The 13,141-nt window shown below is 35.0% G+C and overlaps 2 protein-coding genes across 6 annotated transcripts in view; one reads left to right on the top strand and one right to left on the bottom strand.

Moving 5' to 3' along the window:
- The window catches only part of lonrf1 (LON peptidase N-terminal domain and ring finger 1), a 203,374-nt gene that overhangs the window by 70,435 nt on the left and 119,798 nt on the right, over positions 1-13,141 (top strand). The gene's annotated exons all lie outside the window — the stretch shown is intronic.
- Positions 7,139-9,372, bottom strand: b3gnt3.2 (UDP-GlcNAc:betaGal beta-1,3-N-acetylglucosaminyltransferase 3, tendem duplicate 2). The gene is given in 2 exon segments (NM_001128552.1): positions 7,139-8,310; positions 9,284-9,372. A coding segment is annotated over 1 exon segment (1,164 nt). The 5' UTR covers positions 8,303-8,310; positions 9,284-9,372.

Consider the following 13,141-nt stretch of genomic DNA (forward strand, 5'->3'; position numbering starts at 1 on the left):
CTTTCCTTCATGAGGAATGATTTACTGAAACTGATTGCATTCTTCACCTCCTCTTGGCTCTCATTTGTTGTAAAGAAAACATACCAGTTCTTTATGTGGTTTGTCACCCGCTCTTTATTTATGAAGCTGCAAAACAATCAACCATTGGCCAATTTACACATTCATCTTGTAATGTTTCAATGCTTGGGGTTTCAGTACCACTTTTGTACTTATCTTCTTTTGAAGATGAACCTTTTATCAATTTCTTAGTGAATATAGTCAATAATCTTTGGTGCATTTAAACAAAACTATTTTATTAAATAGTTATATTAATTAAAATAAGAGTTTGACCACCTAACATCTTTTGTGATAGAGAAAGATAATACATTTAAATTCAAACAAGTTACTGTGAAGAAAAGCGATATACTACAAATTTAAACTAATTTAAAATATTTTGTGTTTTTCTTGATTTTTCCTGTTTATTTCAATTATATTACTTATTTTTCTCCAACAAATTAGTTTGGGTGTACTCATATTTGGACACTGATCTTAAGTTTATTAGCCTTATTTAAAATCCTTATATATTTTCAGTGTATGTGTACACAGCTGTTAATTGTGCATAACATTAGTATCCAGATTATTTCTTGATCCAGTGTGAAAATAAAAAGTAGACTAAACACCAGGAGCACCAATGAGGTCTAATTAATTCTAAATATAAGAAAAGAAAATCTAAAAATTTCTCACAATCAAACTTTACACTTAGAAAAAACTTCAAAGTTGATACTAAGGTGGTACTAAAACAAATTATGCACTTTTAAATATAGTTTAATTGCATAAAAAAATCTTATTTTAAATAATCTGAGAATTTTCAATATATAATGATGATTGCAACTTTAATTGCTGAGTAAGAATACTTCACATGAGAAATGCTGAGTTTGTGTGAAGTGACAAATGTGTTTTTGCTCATTGCAAATCTGGGTTTTGTTTTTCATCCCACATCACAAAAATCATGTACTACAAGGATTTCTCTGTAATGCAAAGGTCAAGTTTGTCTTCCTTCTTAGAGGGGACATTTGTAGGTTTCTTACACCAAAATGGCACTTTGGTTTGAGCCCGACCTTTTCCAGACACATTACTATGTAAATGTCATCAATAGGCAGCAGAATTACAGAGTGCAACTCTGGCTTTAAAGCCTGAAAGTAGAAAGCCTCCTCCACCACAATATCAAAGATATCTTTTAGACTTTTTTTATCTGAATCTTTAGGGACATTTTGTTAATCTGCACTGTTTGGACCAATGAAAGTCTGTTGCTTTCGACAGTGGTTAGCGACAGTGGTTGGTCGACAGTGTTTAGCGTGAGCCAGAGTGAAATGCCCACTACGGCTTATCAACATTATTGAAGTAGTCAGAGTGCATAGTGTATGTACGATCATGACAACAAGTATTTCAGACCTATCTCCCGCTTTGGTATTTATCTCGGAAAACTCCCGTTATTCTTACTACTCCCACCTGATCTTTAGCAATTTAATACAGTCTGTGAAGCCCATGGATCGCTGTAGCGGCTGCCTAAAACATGTGTGTGAGCCCAATGCTGGAGTGCATGGTTTCCGCTACATTCATTCTTCCATGGCGAGGCCCCATGCCAAAATTCATCTTGCCACGGCTACATTACAGCTTTTCATTCAAAACATTTAATTTTTTTATAATAATAATAATAATCGCACCAAAACGTATTAAAGGGTAAGTGAATTATAATAGCGCACACTTTTCTGTAACGTAGTAGTGCTGTGCGTCATTTGTTTTCCCTTTAAGGTGACGTGCTAACTGATTGATTGACTGACTGACTGAGTGACAAACTGACAGATGCTTGATGCGTGAGGCCAGCAAACACGTTGTATAGCTGTTTCACTTTACTTCAGGACGCATTAATGCTACTCTGTAGGTCAATTGGAGACATTCATAAATATTCCTAGCAAATCTAATAAATGCTGGAGACATACTCGTTACATAAACGCACTAAATTGCACCCAGCAGCGTTTGTTTGAGAGCGCACATGAAGATCTGCGAGCTCTTGAAGCAGCTTATATTTGAGGGGGCGTGTAAGAAGTTTTGTGCATGAGCAGAGGAAATAGGCACGCAAGCACAGAGATTGGCATGCTCATAGGCTATTACATAAATGCGATCCCGACTTTTAATACTGCGCACATGACATTTGTCTTTTAAATAATAACGCCACAGGTAGTTGGTAGATCTGTGTAAAAAAAGGCCTCCAGCCACAGCTGGAAAAAATCCTAGAGGAAACACTGGGAGTGCATTAAAGCAGTGCAGTCAAACACCAGCATATTGCTCTACTCTTAACCATGACACACATTCAGTATTAATCCACACAGCGACAAACACTGAACTATTTTGAACGTTGACCACCGCACGTGTGTGGGAACAGCTGACGGTGGCCATAGCAACGCCAAACGGCAGTGGAACACGAGCTCACAAACGCATTTAAATCCGTAAACGTGGTTTTAGATGCAATATGAGAATTTAAAGAGTTAGCCATATACAGTATAAGCCAGGGGTGTCCAAACTTTTTGGGCCGAGGGCCAGATGCAAAAAAAAAAAAAAAAGTTGTCCCGGGCCATATATTACATACATTACACAGACACGCGCATATATATGTATATATGTATGTGTTTGTGTGTGTGTGTGTATATGTATGTATTTGTGTATGTGTTATGGAATTATTTTAATTTGTTATTTTAATTCATCATCCAACTGTGTTTCTAGAAAGACTTTCGTTTTTAAAATCTTGACTCTTCTCTGACCAAATTACACTTGCAACACTCATCCTTTATACATTCTCCTTCAGTGAGGTTTCCTGTGCTGTGCAATTAGCTGGGCTACATCATAACTAGCCAGCGTAGAATTTTCTTGCACTTTATTAGCACGAAAAAAACTGCTGTTGTTGAGCTGATAAGCCAGCTGCTATTTGTTTTACTTTTTAATCTCGTTCGGCACCAGTGTAAGAGCTGAAGGCCTGATGTTTTATTTTATTATGTCTTTTAATATTATATTCCTTCATTACTGCAACTGATTCCTGGCAAATTAAACAGACACATATTCCACTGACCTCTGTGAAGAAATATTCTTTGCCCCATCGTGACTGAAATTTCCTGCACTCACTGTTGATTTTCCTTTTTCTTGCTTGTGCCATGCCTCGCCAAAACGTGATTATGAATTGTGTTTCTTTCAGTTTGTTCAGTTTGTTTTACTTCATAACAGGAACTGCTGGCTAATCCTTCCTTTAATAAACGGCCGACGAATACCCCATTGTAAGAGTGTAGATTGCGGAAGCACTCATCAGAAAAATGAGGGCTATAATGCTGAGTTTTTTTTTTTTTTTTTTTGCAAAAATAAATCCCAACCACTTACTCTTCACAGTTTCATCTTTGGGTTAAGAAAATAACTATAACTTTCCCCTCACACTTCTAATAATTCCAGCTGAGCACAGCATCTACACAACTTGATTCAACCAGGATCTGCTACAGTGTTTGTCTTGCTTTGCTAGTTTTAATTGTCTGGGCTGCAGGTCTCAAGTTTCCCGGGTTTGCGCGCACAACAATAGGGCGGGGCTTAAGTTTCATGCTGAAACGATTAAAGACTCGTTATCAAGACGATTCATTTGAAGCACTATAAGATTTAAGCCTTAACTGGATATTTCACTTCACTTAGAGCTGTTACACACTACATGGAAGGTCATTTTCAAAATCCCACACATCTTAAATCCTTGCTTAGTCCTTCAAAATGGAACCCAGCATTGATCACACCTCAAAAATCTTTTGTGAGTGTGATATGATTATTAGGCATTGGTCGATAACTGTTATCAAGGTATACTACGGTTTAGAAAAATCAAGTTTTTAAAACCACCAACATTTTCTATTATACTATTTTAGGGTATGTGAAATATTTTATAATAAATTTTATTAATTGTAATTTAGTAAGTAGTTTTAAAAATGTGTACTTCTACTCTCCTTTAAGTACTTTTTTAATGCAGTAATCTGTATTTTTACTCCACTACTTTCCTTCAATCTGCAGTCACTACTTTATTATTATTTTTTTTTAGAAAAATCAGTCCTGTGATTCCCGTCCAATCAAATCACACATTGAAGGTAAATCGCATCATAATGAGCTACCTCAAAATTGGGTTGATGAAAAGAAATATATAAATGCAATTCAAATATATACTATATGAATTTATTATTATAAATAAATATATTTATATTGTTCAATATTAATGATTAAAACAATTTTTTGTCAAATAATTTTGTGGCTAAAAAGTATCGGTTCAGGCACCGTTTTGGCACCGGTATCGTTTTAAAAGTATCGATTTATCACCAGTATTGAAATAACCCCAAACGATAACCAACCCTACCTTAATACATGTGCGCTTTTTAATTGCAGCAAACTGTTTAGAAACATTAAAAGTGTACATGATGTACAAAATCTTTACATGCATTGACCGAGAGACTGTTAAGATGCATGTCACTGATGAGAAGATGACGGATGTTTACTGTATGATGATCGAAATGGCCTTAAACACCCAGCAGGCACAAGATGTCAACATGACGTCAGAATGAAGTTGTACCCCAGTGTCATGGGGATGTTTCATTTTGTTTTTCCATGAAAATCATGGAAGTGTCAGATTTGATGCCAAATCGACGTTGGTTTAAAGAGTACCTATGGTGAAAAATCTACTTTTCAAGCTTTTTGGACAGATCTCTAATTGGAATTATTGCTTGTACCTTTTGTTAGGTTTGTAAACATCTGTACTTTTCATTGCGTCTACGTTAAACTTCAGCCGTTTGCATTTCTCGCAAACACAGAAGCTCCTTGTGATCTTAGGTGCAGCTGGAAAAGTGCAAGCGATTTGCCTCATGTGCGCGTCTCTCCATAGGAAATAAAATAAAAACTTGCCTGCTGGTCTCACACCAGAAGCGCCTCTCTGCGTGGCGCGGCGCCACATCGTGCATTTCAGAGTTCTGGGTGTGGGTTTTTGTCGAGGTGCACACCACGAAGCTTCGGGTCGGCGGCTGAGGTGCCGTTGTGTTTGCCCTGGTGGAGGCTTGTGTTTGGAGTTCTTGAGTGCATGGTGCTGCTTGACACTTAATGTTTATGCCACGCCACTGAGAGTATTTGTTGTGCCGTGTCACGGTGCATCCTGTGCCTCAGTCAAAGTTAATTCAGTGTGTGTGGTTATTAGTCTCAGTGTACAAGCTCGGCACTTGTACACCGAGACTATACAAACTCTACAAAGACACAAATGATTTTGTACTCGCTGCTTGGTCTGTGTCTGAGTCGTACATGTACGGCTGAATGCTGATACGCTTGGCTTTTCTCTCTCTGTCTGCCTTTATGTTGCAAACACAGAGCTTGGGAGCTCTTGGCTCCGCCCCCCTGTTACATTGGGCGGGAAGCCGAAACTAATTTCTATGTGAAGCAACACGCCCCTAAAACAGCGAGCTGTGTGCATGCCCTTAACATAACACTTTTGAACACATTATAAAAAAAAACATCTAAACCATATGTTGAACTGAATCTAAACTGGCACACTCAGTAGAACCATAATATTAATATTAAATCATAAAAAAGGGGTAAACTATGTGCCCTTTAAGATGTTGGCTCGACATTGGATTTTGGTCACTTTCCAACACAACCTAAAATCAACCAGATATCAACGTCATTCGATGTTGTTATTGAACAAATAACGTTGTCCTTAGACGCTGGCTAGACATTGATTTTTGGTCATCTGACATCACAATCTAAATCTAAACTAATGTTAATGTCTTATGACATTGTGCCTGCTGGGCAATAACTCAATGCACTACAAAATGTTATGTTTACACACACATGCACAAATTACATGTAAACGTATCAGCTTTTTAAAACGTAATACTCACTACTCACTATTTATGTGTACTTTTGAGTAATATTTACAACAGATACTTTCACTCTACTTACACTACATGTTTAGGCAAGTAATGGTACTTTTACTTGAGTATGATTTCTCAGTACTCTTTCCACCACTGGATTCATCTCTTGTGTGGAGAAAATACAACAGACTGTAAAATCACAGAGAAACTTTTCATCCATAGAGGGCACTATTGTGCACTTATGTTGCAGGAAAGCCCAAAAGTTAGGAAATCACTTTGTGATGACACCCTTTATTTAAAAAACAGAAGAGAAAGAAAAGTGAACAGGTTAAAGATTCCAGTTGTTGTAATGCTGTCATTGATGCTTCAGATTTAAAAAAAAAAGAAAGGTATTATCATCCCGGTAACCCCTGTTATTTTGTGATACCCACGTTGAAGATAGTGATGTGTTAAAAAGAAACAAAGAAGGGTTTTCTATTTAGAGATGGATCAATTTGTTATCAGTGGTGATGTTTGTTCATTTGCAGTATAATCCAAAAATCTCTCCTACCTCTTTACAAATGAAATCCTCCTGTCCTAAGTTATAAGCTACACTGAGCATAGTAGGGCAGGTTGGCATATCAAGTTCATATCAATCCAGTAGAAAGTTTGTGATTGCCCTTCAGAAAGATTAAAGTTCAACTCCTTTATCCTTTTTTTAATACCTTTGAAAAGTACAGATTGACGAAGTACATACATGTATTGTTTTCTTCCAACTGCAGATCATTTTCTGGGCTGTCTGTTTTTTTTTTAAGATGCTTAGATAAATCATTTTATTTACAGAGCAGTCTTTAGTTGTAGAAGTTATAGTTCTGACATTTGTAAAAAGAAACTGGTTTATACAGTTTCTGTTTATCTTTGTGTCCATTTTCTATCAGTCTAAACATCAAATACGTGGAGCAGGTTGCACTGAGGTATGCAAGTACTGTACATGTTGACAGGCAATTGAAATATTTAATGCAAATTCAGACCAAATCAATCATACACAGATTTGAAACCACTTTGACTATTGTTGATCAATTGTAAAATTACTTCCCAGATTGATTTACAAACACCAGAAACACAAGCTATTGACCATTCTCATGACTTTAATAACATTCAAACTTTCTATTGTTTACTTTTTGTCAAATTATAGACTATTAAATGCTAAGGTAAGACAATTAAACAATAAGTCAACTGTGAACTTTGAAATATCTTCACACACCCTGCTCTTTTGTTCTATTGACATTGGTCTTTGCACATCGCAAATTTGGGTTTTGTATTTCCTCCCACATTACAAAGATCATGTGTGGCAGAAATCTGTGGACTAAAATGATTTCTCTGTAATAGCAAGGGTCAAATTTGTCGACATTTCTTGCTGGAATATTCAAACCAGTAGTTCTTACACCAAAATGGGATGTAGGTTTGAGGCCAGCCTTTTCCAGACACATTCCTATATAAACGTCATCAATGGGTAGCAGAATTACAGAGTGTGACATGTTGTAGATCGTTCTGGCTGTGAAGCCAGACAGCAGAAAGCCTCCTCCACCACAATACGGAGGATATCTCTCGGACTTCTGTACCTGAACCGGAACATAGTATTTACTTGAAGGCTTTCTTATAGGTCCTTCATTCTGTATTAGGTGTCCAGTAAAGAGATGTCTACTTCCATCATTGTCTTCTTGACCCTGAAGATACTCGATCATGTTAAACGTATTGGCAAAAATATCATCGTCTCCATTTAAAAGGAATCTGGCGTTCGGGCACCTTCTGTCCATCCACTCTAAGAAAAGGATCTGCTTCAGTGTGAGGTTGAAGAATGAATCATTAAAGTCCCATTGTAAAATGTCCTTGTTCTCATTGTTCTCCAACTTCAGTAGCCTATTCATCCTTCGTTTCTCAAAGCCACTTTTACTTGTACCGATTATAAAGACTCGACGGATCCACACACCTTTGTGCAGTCTCTCTTCAGCCCATGTTTTCCGCAGAACTTCTCTGCGATCGTAATTCTCTGGAGAACTCTTGATGACCAGCAGGAGGAAGACATCTGCAGAGCTTTGAGCTCCACCACACTTATCAGGCACATCGAGAATCATGGGAAAACTCTTACAGTGTTGGTAAAGCAGAAAGTCTTTGATATGATCTGGCAGAGTAGAGAATTCAGGAAGTTTATAAGCTGACATATTCGGCTGACAATGTGAAGATGGTGGTTGAAGAGTTTCAGTACTAGGGAAATCTGTTTGATTAGGAAGCAGTTCTTCTGTTTGTTTCCTCTTTCGATTCACATTATCTTCTTTTGCGTCATTTTTGTTAATAATAATAAACAGGCTCACAACGCCTGTTAGAAATAACACTATCATTTCCACATTCTTCTTCCTCATCTTTGCTCCTGTTTAGGAACAAAGAAAATGTTCAAAGTATTTTAGTCACAAAAACACTAAGGTTCACTCGACAATGACATTACATACAAAAACAGTTTCCTTCATCTCCTGATGTGTTTTTATTTGTTAAATGTGATATTTAACTAAACCTGTTTATGTTAAACATTCAGTCTTTGGCCCTCTGAATCTACTGTTTGTTCTAGCAACCCAAAACTGGGTTTGTGTATAAAATTACCAAACCACATCACTGCAGTTCTGAAAGTACCTTCTTCACGTGGGCAAGGCCTCAATAGAGATAAACCAGACTTTTGAAAATGAAGGCACATTTGTGAACATTCACTTCTAATTGATTGTCAAACCACTCGTATGATTACTTGACCTCTGAGTTTCTAGAATTTTTGAGCCTCTGATTGTAGCTGAGAAAATATTTGCTCTCAAAGGGATCTCCTTCTGTTTTATTCTGTCCTCAGTATAATATATATTTAAAGAGTAAGAGTTGTTTTCAATCCTAAAGTAATTGGTTTAGGCAGTGTTGCTGGAAAAACAGTACGAAAACCACAAACTAGTAATACAAGACAGTAAGACCAGTCCTGCAAATACGAATAGAAAGATGAGGCAGTAACATTTCTTAAAAATTAGGACTTGTTATTCTTTTTGTTTTAAAGATTATCATTAAAGTTTTAGTCTGGATGAAAAAATAAAACACTGAAGCATAATTTCAATAAAGAGGTATGTAAGACAACACAACAATGTGAGACCCTGAAGGTAATGTATTAATATAAAGTATACTGTAGTTGTCCCATTTATGACAATAGAGTTGACATGTACCCCAAGTAATTCATTTTTAACAATAAAGAACAATTGTCAATAATTAAATGCAACAATAATCAAAATAATATTTGTCATATTCACTTCAATTCATTTTAATTTTACTCATAACTAAAATTCAAATTGAAAGTTTGAAGGAACAAAACTCCTCACCTCTTTTAAGAGCCCCTGAGAGATAAGCAGTTTTGTTTCAAGTTAAGCCAGTGCAGTGTGTCCGATACAAAGGGAATCACTGAATGTTTGTAAGTTTCTGCATAAAAAATATTCCACTTGAGATGTATTTTGCTTTGTACTACTTGAAGGGCTGACCAAGAGCTTTCAAGACCAATCAAATGTCAGTATGTAAATACTGTTTTCAATTAACCTGAAATACTCGAACAGGTTAAACAACATAACAGTATGTTAGGAAAGGGCTGGACACCTGTAACTCAAGATTAAACACAGTATTATAGATTATCAATTTATTTTCAATTAGTAGTTGATTTGTTATTTGAATTATTGATTCATTATGTTAAAAATATATTACTAAAATTAATAAAAACAAACACAGAGACTCTTTTTACCCGTATAATTTAATTTTGTGCATTTATTAACACTCCAGCCTGTTGCAGCAAAGCTTAAACACTAGGAAAGCATTCATTGATGATACATTTACTTGACTTAATGGATAGTTAGATTCTTGCTTTAAATTATGATGCATAAGTGTGTGATTACCAGTTCATACTTTCTAGTTTGCTTTGATAACTAGACAAATAGCTGAAATAAAAATAAACAAATAATGTAAATAATGTTATATTTCCTAGACCCATCATTTACATTTTTAGTACCTCACCTGGTATCAGGAGCCTTAAGTTGTAATTAAGTTTTTGTATTTATTCGTTTTCATGAATTTCCACAGTTAAACACTAAACACAATAGGAACATCATATAATTTGTGTTTCAACAGAAAGTGTAATGGATGATCTACACTTGGAAATTTTGCCTGTGTTAAATCCACATTCTGACCACACTGGTTAAAATGTCAAGGTTGCAACTGTTTTAATGGTATTTTTAGTACTCCTGTGATGGTTCTTTTTTTTTTTTTTTGCAGCAGCAGCAGTAAAAAAGTCACCCAAAGAAATTGAATAGCCTGAGGTTAAGTAAATAAAATAACTTTTAATGTTAACACTCAACATTGTTTTGTTGAACATTAATTTAATGAGGTGTTGTAGGTGCCTATTATACAGCCACACTACTTAATGATCATTAAATTCACTCATAGCACAGAGAGCTTAGCAAGGGCAAAGCTGACTTAAATTCTTTATGGTTAATGCGTTGCAAGAGTCAGTGAAATGAATGATTGATTGAGGAAACTAACCCTTATCTACTAAAATAAAATTATTTTATTTTAAAAATAAAAAATCTGCTGCGCTGTCTGATTACTTATGACCAGTCAACATTTTTATTGCGTGACTATAAAACAGGTTACTTCCCCCTTCCCTTTATGGGTGATGATGATTAACTAAAACTGATTGCATTCTTCTCCTCCTTTAGGCATTTGTTGGCAAGAAAACATACCAGCCCTATGTGGTTTGTCACCTGCTATTTATTTATGAAGCTGCAAAACGTGTAATCAACCATTGCCCATTTTACACATTCATCTTGTAATGTTTCAATGCTTGGGGTTTCAGTACCACTTTTGAACTTATCCCCTTTTGAAGATGAACCTTTTATTCATTTCTCGGTGAATATAGCCAATGTCATGATCACCAGCGATCTAGTAGATATTTTGGAGGACACTAGATGGGACAATGTTATATATTTCCATTGTTTATGCACAGACCTACATGTTATACCTCGAGCCTTTTGCTGCGTCTCACACATGAGCACCGTGTTTTTTAGATGAAGTTTCAAGATAAAGTATTTATATTTACATGAAGCGCTGGTCAACAATGTCAGTTTTAAAGCAGTGGAGCAATCATAAAAATAAAGAGGAGCAAGTTGGCATAACAACGGTTTATTTGTTGGCAACATGGCAGAGATTCTTTTTTAAAAAGCACATGTGCTTGCTACCATGAGAAGTGGCCATATGAGAAGTTCCACTCTTCATATTTATTATCACAATCCACTCTTCATAATAAATCTTCATAATTAAATTATTTATAGCGCTTCATTTCTATAACAATCTAACTTAACTTTTTAAAACAGTAAATAACAGTAAAATTTAAAAGTGGTATTATACCCCCTTTATCTATAGCTGTTACTATAGGATTAAAAGTAGGAACACACGCCACAATAATATCTTGGAACATAAACATTTCATCCCTGAGATTAAATTTGCTGACTGCAATAAGAAACTGAAGACACAAAATAAAAGTTAGACAAACATTTTATATAGTAATTGCAAATTAAAGAGTCCAGAACAGACAATAGGGTTATTAAAAATCTGAGTGAAATATTTGAAAGGAGTCTCACAATATGCTATTAAGTGTCCTCCAATAAGATATGAGTTAGAAGATAATCGCATCAAATAAGACTTTGTTTGTATTTTTTATATGGATTAATGTTATTTTTTAGTAAATTTATTAAATGCTCTCCATCCATTAAAAAGATTATTTCTATCAATAGCAAAAATAGAAAGTTTCTTTGTGTGTAATATGACACAAACAACAAAAAACAAAGGTTCTAATGTTGTGTCATTGATTTTGAAAAGTTATAAAGTGATTTGCATATAATGCACCATTCTGCCACACCCAGTGGTAATTTGTGGTAACTGTTCTGAATATTTCAGAAACGTTCAGAATTTTTGCCTGTGCCACAGCTTGTGTAAAGATTGTGTAAAGCCTATTGACAGTGAACTGACAGTCAAACCAAAAGAACATAGGGAAAACAAAAGGAATGAAACACAACATGTTTATCAAAACAAATAATGAAAGAAAAACTGACTACTGTACTGTATGTGTTATTTCACTCGTACTTCACTGTAAGAAATGCATGTGTACAATAAGAAAAAAAAAACAATGCAAAACTTATTTTGGTGAAATAAATACTAATCAGCTACAGTGTTGCCTGTCTAAACTTCCAAGAGCTTGATGAAATAATCACTAGAAAAGGTTAATCTTTTCTGCCTGCATGACATGGTAGTATGTTTATTTTTGTAATTGGGACAACACATTTTGGGGGTGATGGACTGAATGTGTTTTTGCTAAGTTCTGGGAAATCATCCAGGGGCAGTGGTTCATCTGTTTGTCTTATGTATTATACAGCATAAACACTACATCACAATGCACCATAGACAGAGAAAGCAATCATCATTTGCTTAATTTCTGTTTTATTTATTTACTTAAATATATATAACCGTGTGTGTGTGTATATATGTATTAGGGCTGTAACGATACACCAAACCCACGATTCGGTTCGTATCACGATTTTTGACCCACGATTCGGTTCGTGTCACAATTTTTTTTTTTTTCGTGTGGGGTGGGAAAAAATTTTTTTAAACTATTTTTTATTAAATAACATTTGAAAAATCTTTATAAACTAAACATCAAAGAACAATATTAACTATGCAAATTATTAACAATATAAATAGCCATATATAAAATAAATAAATAGCCAAAGCTATATCACTTCTGTTTTCTTTGTAACAAAATACAGTTGAAAAACCAAACAGAACTAAACTCCATTGTGTAGATGGTTCAAGCATGTTGAAAATTATTTTTCAATCAAGTTCTCTTACATAGAAAAAGTAAATTAAATAGCTACTTGGGATGCTCATTTCGTTAATTTTGCTAACCGACAACCGCCGCTCATTAATCGGTTATTAACGGTTAACTGGTCAGATTACTATTAATTTTATATTAAACAAATTGACGTGTCTATTTTGTGTCTGACACATTAAATATTGCATTTTAAAATACTGATTTATTTTTATATATTAATAGCGGAACAGAACAACAGAGCATCTTCACGCACCTGCAGTGTTTAGCACAGAAGAGCAGAATAATTTAAATAAAATGAATAAAATAAATA

Source organism: Danio rerio, chromosome 8 (assembly GCF_052040795.2).
Source record: "Danio rerio strain M-AB ecotype USA chromosome 8, GRCz13ab, whole genome shotgun sequence".
Classification (NCBI taxonomy): Eukaryota; Metazoa; Chordata; class Actinopteri; order Cypriniformes; family Danionidae; genus Danio; species Danio rerio.